Source organism: Grus americana, chromosome 18 (genome assembly GCF_028858705.1).
Source record: "Grus americana isolate bGruAme1 chromosome 18, bGruAme1.mat, whole genome shotgun sequence".
In the NCBI taxonomy this organism is placed as follows: domain Eukaryota; kingdom Metazoa; phylum Chordata; class Aves; order Gruiformes; family Gruidae; genus Grus; species Grus americana.
Genome location: NC_072869.1, coordinates 5,059,303 through 5,067,876, shown reverse-complemented (window position 1 = coordinate 5,067,876; position 8,574 = coordinate 5,059,303). Strand labels below are relative to the sequence as shown.

General features: G+C 38.6%; 1 protein-coding gene across 1 annotated transcript; it reads right to left on the bottom strand.

Annotated features, from left to right (window-relative positions):
* Positions 1-1,184: 1,184 nt before the first annotated feature.
* C18H17orf67 (chromosome 18 C17orf67 homolog) lies at positions 1,185-7,312 on the bottom strand. The gene is made up of 4 exons (XM_054846764.1): positions 7,195-7,312; positions 6,413-6,513; positions 3,180-3,319; positions 1,185-1,644 (listed from the first exon to the last, which is right to left on the bottom strand). The coding sequence occupies exons 1-3, from the start codon at positions 7,247-7,249 to the stop codon at positions 3,203-3,205; spliced, it is 273 nt and encodes a 90-aa protein (XP_054702739.1). The 5' UTR covers positions 7,250-7,312; the 3' UTR covers positions 1,185-1,644; positions 3,180-3,202.
* Between the last annotated feature and the right edge of the window lie 1,262 nt (positions 7,313-8,574).

Sequence of the window (8,574 nt, the reverse complement as noted above, 5' to 3'; positions counted from 1 at the left end):
AGAAGAGCTGGATGGCTTAAAAAGAAATACTTCACCTTTCTATGTTTCTAGATTTCTCCTGGTAAATTAGACTTAATAATACTTAATTGTTCTTTGGGGATACCTATATGAGATCCTTCATGGAAAAAAAACTTAAAACCAATAAGACAATCTCTATTCTATATGTTTGCTTTAAGATTAGCTCAGTGTTACTGAGGTAGACCTAGAAGCTACTATTTAACCTTACTAGCTAGCTAACTCATGACTGAATATTACTAGGTGGGAGTTCTTTTATTTCAGAGAAGTACTTAAATTGACTTTCACTGGGTGAAAGTTGGCATAATCGGGATTGGCATGAATTTTTCACTGCACAAGAAAAAACAGAGCCAGGATTTCACCTAATGACTTTAACTTCAATAGAGATATGCAAATTGAGATCTATGTATTGAGAGTATTATGAATGAAGCACACAATAGCAGCCTGATTATACTTTTTTACACTCCCAGATTTAATCTATGATTTCATCTGACAGTAAGGGAAAGCAAACCTTTGATGCTTTGAGATTTAAATGATTTCCCTGGAGTCATCTAGGAGAGCTCTCTTACTGGAAGGAAAGTATACTAGAAGGACTGCTGACCTATTTCAGCCTATCAAATGCTCTGTTGCAGCAGTAATTACCTTATGGATCTTCACAAAATTGTGTTTTATTTTGCTACCAGTCCTCAGGCTCTTAGTGTGACTGCAGTGAGGAACTCTGAAAGTTACTTTGGTCCATTCATAACTAATTCTATTGCCATTATAGATCGTAACAGCCACGTACAAGCCATCAAAATATTTTTCATGTTGTTTTGCAGATATTGTATGTTTACCATCTGACCAAGGCATAAGTTATAAAGGCACACAGGCAGGAAAGGGATGGCTGGATACATGTGCCTGACCTGACAGAATTATAAAGGAAAGGGAAAAGTTGTGCAGAGAAACTACAAAATGATTAGACTGCACCAAAGTGCTTCCCAGCTGCTGATCCTAGAAAGTCCTCTGACGTTTCCTTAGTACTTCACAATACTGAGCCTCAGTGCCAGTGACTTTTGTCAGCATATGCTATAGGAGACTATGGTAACAAAATCATCCAAAATGGATTTGAATCAAGCTTTTATTATGAAACAATACATGAAATACTCATCAGGCAATTAAACATAGATTAGCGTTGCATAAATGGTATGTCTTCATACAATATTGTTATTTAACGTAGAAAACTGTAATTAAGGATTCCTCCAACATCAAGAAGGCTGCCCTTCTCTTCATGTTTATATTCCCCAATTTTCTGTGGATCTCTCCCTCTAAGTTCCTTTTGCCTCAGACAGTCTAAAGCTGTACCCTTAAAAAGCATACCCTAGGACTAATCGGTGATTTATTCTTGCCTATACCTCACAAACTGGAGGAAACCCTTGATTTCTTTATTCATGCAATCATTACTGGTAGAAAATATATGGTGGTCTATAACATATCTAGCCATTTATAGTTGGAAGTTTTGCTATAGCACTAGGATTGCACTGTATTGCAAAGAGGCTCAGCTCTACAATGAGCACATAGCCAACGCAGGAATAATCTTGTCCTCCTTAACATAATCGTAGTATATATTCTCTTCAGTGTCCATGAAGATATCTGCAGGAAAAAAAGAAAATATAATTAAAAAACAGGCTGACATTTGCCATACTAATAAGATATAAAGGGCTCCATATCATTTAAGCACTTTTCTAACATTAATTCTTCACAATCACCTGTGAGTGGCTATTGTGAAGAATTACGATAGCTAAGTGAGCCAGCTTGCAACTGTGTCTCAGCTGGAAGATTTTTGAAAACTGCCAACTTACCTCCTAGGGCTAAAGTTTGGGAATTTTATGTTGTTTTTTTTTTTAAATAAGTTTCAGACCTTTGGCTTATTGTGGATTAACATAGCTCCATTGACGTCTACCACAACCAGATTTTCAAAGGTATTTAGATATGTACAGGTACAAATAGATAGCAGAATTCGAAGCAGACAAACTTTCTTTTGAAATGGATCAGCCCTGACAGACTCCATGTCTGTATTCTACTGCTTAAATGGTTTTGAAAACATGGAGCTAAATCTGCAACTTTTATGTTAAAAAGTTAACTGTGAGTGATATAGCATCACTGTTATGGTGATGATTCAAATTTATCCCAGTCGACAAATTTCATGTCTGTTTAAAGAATGTAAGCAGGAAGGCTTATCTTGTTATAAAAGCATACAGATTTAGGTATATCTTCTTTTTTGGCATCACAAACGGTTATTGGGTAATTGGAAGAGTTTATGATTAATACTTATATTTTACAATCCTATACGTTCCTTACCTCAATACATCACATTTTTTAATGTAGTGATAAGTTGACGCTGCATGTGAAACACACAAGGGAAAAAGGAGGACCATATCACAAACCTACTGTGCGTGGAGTACTACTCGGATGTGTCGTTTGGTCATCAATCGGCTGGTGAGTAGTGCCTCATTTCTGAGCTGTGCTTTGCAGTATATTTTCCCACTGAACTCTATGATGCATATGATAAACATTTGCAATAGAGCAAATGATGCTATTACACTGATGTTGAAAATCATAAACGGAACTAATAATCCATGCAAGCTCTGTGAAAATGTTCTATGTTAGTGTTTACCAGCATGTATACTAAATAGTAAATTCCATTTAAAAAATCAGCAGCTAGCAAATTATTACAGCAGAGATCTGGCAGAACAGGCTGAACTCCTAGCAGGTCAGACTGCATCTTAAATATCTCAAGGATGACAACTATGAGTTTAATCCTGCCACAGTCCTACTGAGAGCTAAGTGAATGAGTACAAGACTTAAATAGGTGAGTTGGAAAAGGAACACAAGCAGACATGAAAGAAACAGGAGCAATCTGAAGCAACATTAAGAATGTTGTGCAGTCACCAACTTGTATCCATATAGCAGAGACATGCATAAGCAAATGTTCTATTAACACGAACAGAGCTACAGTGCCACGGTTGATGCCTAGGACACTTAGGTTCCTGCCACTGTTCTGTTGCCAGATGCCTTTCAGTACAAGGTTCTTCCTCCAGCCATTGGTTATTCTCTTCTCTTCCAGTTTGTGGCTCTGCCTTTTATTATGAAGAAAGAAATACATGCTGTAAAAGAAATATATATACCGATTGCAGGGTAGGGAAAGCCATTAGATTGGATGCACTAAATCCCTGTTGCAATGTGGGAAGCAATGTGGATTCAACCAGTGTTCAAGGAATTGTTCTTCCGATCTCTGCTCCAAGTGCTGGAGGTAAAGCATATACTCCTATTTAAAGAAAAGAAAAATTAATTTAATTATGTAATCACTCCAGTATGATGTCAGGCCAATGAAACAGGAGAATTTTGCAGCTTATATAAGAGCAATTAATTTACCCCTTAAAATTATCAAATATAGTGAAATGGTGTTGCTATTCAGCTTGCCCCAAGCTAGCAATGTTTAATGAATGACATCATCAGCCAAATCAGTAAAGGTGTTGAGCAAGAATTTTGCAACAATATTCATAAATTAGGAATTCTACATACACATTTCGTATTTGCATATCAACACAGAGGCCTCTGTTGGTCCTGAGCATACAGAAGGATTCTCACAGATAGGGCTGTTGTAGCCTCTTTTGAAAGTTGATTCCTGCTGATTAAAACCATTAACCCCTTATAGGACCATGTGGCGGTAGTCTGAAGGGTTCTAGTCAGGAGCATGCAGCAGTGCTGATTGGTCTTTCTGTAATACATAAATAATATGAATTTCCCATACTAATTTACAGGGGGTTTGGTGTAAGCAACAAGTTATCAAACTAAAGTGGGCTGTGTACCAAAAACTTGACCTCTGTCAGGAACAAAATTTACTTTTTAAATGTTCCAGTCCCAGTGCATGTGGGCTCACAAGCGTTGTGAGCACTAGACACATTTTTTCAAAATAGACCAATATCCTCCCATTGCTTTGCACAGTAGGCATTGTAGGAATGGAAGCTGTAGCGTAAACTCTTTGCACTGGCCAAGTATTCCCGCTGTTATGCAGTTCTCTGCTCTTTGTGCTGACCAGAGGGTTGGTACACTGGGTGCCAGCAGGAAGCATTAGTATCCTGCCTTTTACTGTGCTTTCTGTCCTCGCAGCACGGGGAGACTTGGCTCAAATCCTTCAGCGAGACTGCATTATGAACTAGCGGAGAACAGGGCTGTATGACTGGGAAGATGCCACAGGATGAAAAGCAGGGTCTCAGTCAAAGTCAGATCAAAACATGTGGATACCGTAAATGACATTTTTAAAATAATCGAAGAGGCAGATCTTGCTGTCTGTAATGGGCTTTTTGACTGAAACAGCACTGTGGAAGTCAAACAGTGTCACAAAGAATTGCAAATTAAATTCCCCAGCTCAGCATGATTTGGCCTAGTACAAACAGCTTTTGCTTAAAATAGATGAACAGAGGTATGTTCATCCCAGCATTCACTGCATTCTGCTACAAAGAATCTATACAAAACCAGTTTTTCTCCTTGAGCCGGTTGTAGAGCCGTGCACAGGGGTACAGCAGCCATGCACCTTCGTTCACAAGGGAAAATCTCCATGTTCCACATGGCAGGGGGGAATAGGTTTTTTTATTGGAAGATATTTCCTTTTCTACTGAAAAACTTGACGTTTTGTGAGAAAAACAAATACTCTTATGTTTGGGTTTTCTTACAGAAAGCTAGCATTGCTGTATAGAAAAAAAAAAAAGAAACAAAAAGAAGGTCAGAATTTTTCAACAAAGCGTTTGCTACTAGTCGTGGTAGGATGGAAAGTGGCGAGGACAGAGCAGCAAAGATCAGTAACCAGACACTTCTGTAGCCCTAGCTCCCTCTGCGTCCCACCTGGAATCATAGAGTATCTTGAGTTGAAAGGGACCCACGAGGATCATCGAGTCCAACTCCCTGCTCCTCACAGGACTACCTAAAACTAAACCATATGACTAAGAGCATCGTATGTGTGCATGTAACTTCCTGTAATGCAGGATTTAACTCAACCCAACTTCTCTAGTGTTTTATTTATTTTGTATTTAAGATATGCTATATTTACTGCGTAACATTTTGTATAATTGTGGTGGTATATTAAGCATAAGCATAGATGGGAGCTGTATGCCCACTAATTTTCAAAAACTGCAAGGCTCATTTAACAGCACCTTAGAAATCACCTCGGTCCTGAATGCTGTGGGCAGCAGCGAAGCCCACACCTTCTGGTTTTTGGGTCTGTTGTACAGTCTTCATTGTACAAGACTGTTAACAGGCGTGGTGTAATATTCTTGCGACAGCTTTTATTAGTTGTGGCCATCACATTCGACAAAGTGTGTACATCAGGAGTGGCACACAGCCAGCCACCCAGGACAGCCAGGTGGATTCTTTTTGGCTGGAATACAATAACCATTGGAAAGGCAAAACCACAAGCTGTCCCCCCAAGCCTGGCACACACTGAGCTCAATCCTGCAAGGTACGTAGCGCTCTTCATGTCCTGCAGAGTTAGGAGTGTTCAGCACCTTGCTAAACTGAGCCCCTTGTATTCATCGTACATGCACAATCTATTGTGTGCTTTCTACCTTCTGTGGGTTTTGCCTCTTCAGGGCCATGTAATTTTAGCACAGTTTATTTACTTTGGAAAGAAATAGACAGTAATTTTAAAATACCTTAAGTACCTCTTGAGAAGTGCAGAATTATATGTTAAATCTTGTCAAAGCCAGTAAAACAGAAAGCTCCTTAATTCTTTTACTTTTCCTTTTGTAATATGGTTTGAAAATAAATAAATGTACATATTGCATGCAAAAACAATGCTGTTGCACTAAGCTAGCAACTAAAACCAACTACAATATCATAACAAGCAGTTGTATCTGTAGCATTCATAAATAGGTGAAAGAAAGTAAGTGATTTTAAAAGCTAGTTCAGAACTACCTCAATCTCCACACTGACCACTGACACCTACATCTCCTTTCTGCCCTGAGTGCAGAATGTACTGTAAGCAGAAGACATTTCCTGTTATTTAGTTTTTCAGGAACAACCTGATGAAATCCACATTTCTATAAATGAAAAGCCACTTTCTTCTCAATAACTTAATCGGCATTTTTGAACTGTGATAAATAATTTCCACATTCTGCAAGTGTACATTTCCTGAGCAATATTCAGCACTTACAGAATGCTACTTAACAGTAATTGAAAGAATGTAAAGACATTTTTTAATAGTTAATGGAAGAACTCAGCTGCTTGAAAGGGTGATATTATAATGTATTGCTTGGAATTAAATCTATAGAAATATAATACTAAGCACAAATGTTTGGGGGGTTTTGGTGTTTTGGGGAGTTTTTTTAGTTAATGTAATTTAAAAATAAATATCATAAATCACCCTCATTGGCTCATCAGGGAAACCAGCTTTTCTCGGTCTGTCTTCACGACGAGTTCTCAGAATCTGTTTGGCATCTTTTTCAGCTAAAATTGGTGAAGTATCTAAAGACAGGAAAGCAGAAATTAGTTCTGAAATTAGCAAGAAGTTAATATTTTATCTGTCAGTTGTAAAATGAAATGTCTCCAAACTTGATTTTTGACTATATACAAAGTGTTCTTTCATTACAGCCCCTTCCCAAGGGATATTGCATTCCAGGAGATATGAGTGGAATTTTAAACCATTTTTATACTTGTGCTTTCTATAGTTCTACCAGTATGAAGCAAACCCTACATACTCATGTTACTCTCTAAAATGAGAAAATATAACAGCACCATCTAACCACTGACGTTAGTAACCTTTCCAATTCTTCATTCTTTTCTGTGTTGCTTTACTTTTTACGACTATTTTTCAAAGTAATGAGTTAGACTTTTGTCTAGAGAGATTGCATTGAACATTTAGTTTGCAGGACCTTGGTAAAGTAATATTAAAATAGTAAGCTCGTAAAATTAAACTTTTTGGTTTTACAATAAATGACTACAGTGTGGTAATGCAGAGAGTAAAATATCTAATACAACAGCATGTTTATTAAAAATCAAATCATGGAAAGTCTGCAACATAAAAATAGTTAAGTATTAAAAATGAAATATGGAGATACTGAAATACAAGGTTGAAGAACTAATTCTATTACAATATGCTCTGCAGCTCTATGTACAAACGCAGGTTTGGTTTATAGAAACTCCTACCTGTAAAAGTGGTAATCAGGACCAAAAAGAAGACAAACACAAGTAGCGTCTTCATTTTGATTCTGCTTTCTCTCAGTCTGTTCCAAAATGAGTAACGCTGACTGAGGCATTAGCCTATTTGAAGTAGCTACGTCAGTCACAAATGTTTGTTTACATTTTAACTGAGTGATAGTATGATTTTGAAGACATCTGGCCTGAAGTTTTCAATATGACTATTATCCACTCACACATTCTCAGCATAACTCTGTCCCTGAGGGAAAGAAAATAGAAGACCTTTTTTCCACTTCAGGCTTCAGAGTTAAACTCGATATTTTAAATTTGTGAAAATTACACCACCTTACATTTAGCACAGCAAGCAGGTGCCTAAGATAAATGATTGTTTTTTAAAAGAAACAACTGTCCATTCCTGAATGTTAATCTCAAAGGCAGCCGAAAAGGGGCCCCTTTCTCAAAAATTGCCTCTAACTTTACTCCAGCCCAGAAGTACATATTAATGTGGTTTAACTCTAGCAAAGCCAAATTATTACTGCTGACGAAAACAGCAGAGAGATTTTTATCAAATTAATAGAACCACACAAATGAAAACTCACATAATTCTTCTCTTTTCAGGACAACTTAGTAGAAAACAGGATTATAAATGTCCTTACTAGTCAACATAGTGTGAAGTGAGAATATAGGTTTAACAAATGTCATTGCAAACAGCTAGTTTCTGCCTTGAGAAATGCGCCTGTCTGGACCTCTCTAAGCAGCGCTACGCCGGACATACGGCACCAGCATCACCAATTTGTAGGAAAAGAAACAAGTGTCCCTTTGAGTACAGCATATGAAATACGTACTCAGAACTCATCAGCGGCTCCTGCACAAGGGACGTGAGTAATTAGCACTTTCCCTCCAAGGGGAAGGTGCAGCACATCCCCGCACCTCCTGCACCACGGGGATTCACCCGGGCTGTGCCAGCCTGGCTCTGAGCAGCCCTTCTCATCTGTGCCTTTGCATTTCCTAAAGAAGTGGTGTTTATTCTGTCTGCACCACTATATCGGCGCAAGTCGGTTTCAGTGAAAACTGGCGGGGAGCTGCGGGTCTCAAAACCATTAAGATACAGAAAGGTTCAGGAAACCAAGAGCAGGTGAGAGGGAGAGGCGCTGGAATGTCCCTCACACCGACACCTTCAGGGTGTGCCTAATGTCGGTGGACATGTCTCCTCGGCTAGCCGGGCTGGATTAGCTCAACTGCTCACACAATTATTAATGAGTTTATAAAAATCTGACAGAATCGCAGGCGAAAATGGAGCGTGCTGCAGGCGTGAGGGCCTGAGGAGAGTGAAAGCAGGTGATGGGAACAGAGCAGTTCAGGGGTTCTGACATCCCCGTATGGGGCTTC

Coding starts and splice junctions, on each gene's coding strand:
- C18H17orf67 (XM_054846764.1), bottom strand. CDS start 7,249: ATGAAGACGCTACTTGTGTTTGTCTTCTTTTTGGTCCTGATTACCACT. Junction 6,514..7,194: donor CCTGATTACCACTTTTACAG/GTAGGAGTTTCT, acceptor TCCTGTCTTTAG/ATACTTCACCAATTTTAGCT. Junction 3,320..6,412: donor TCCCTGATGAGCCAATGAGG/GTGATTTATGAT, acceptor TTCTTTAAATAG/GAGTATATGCTTTACCTCCA.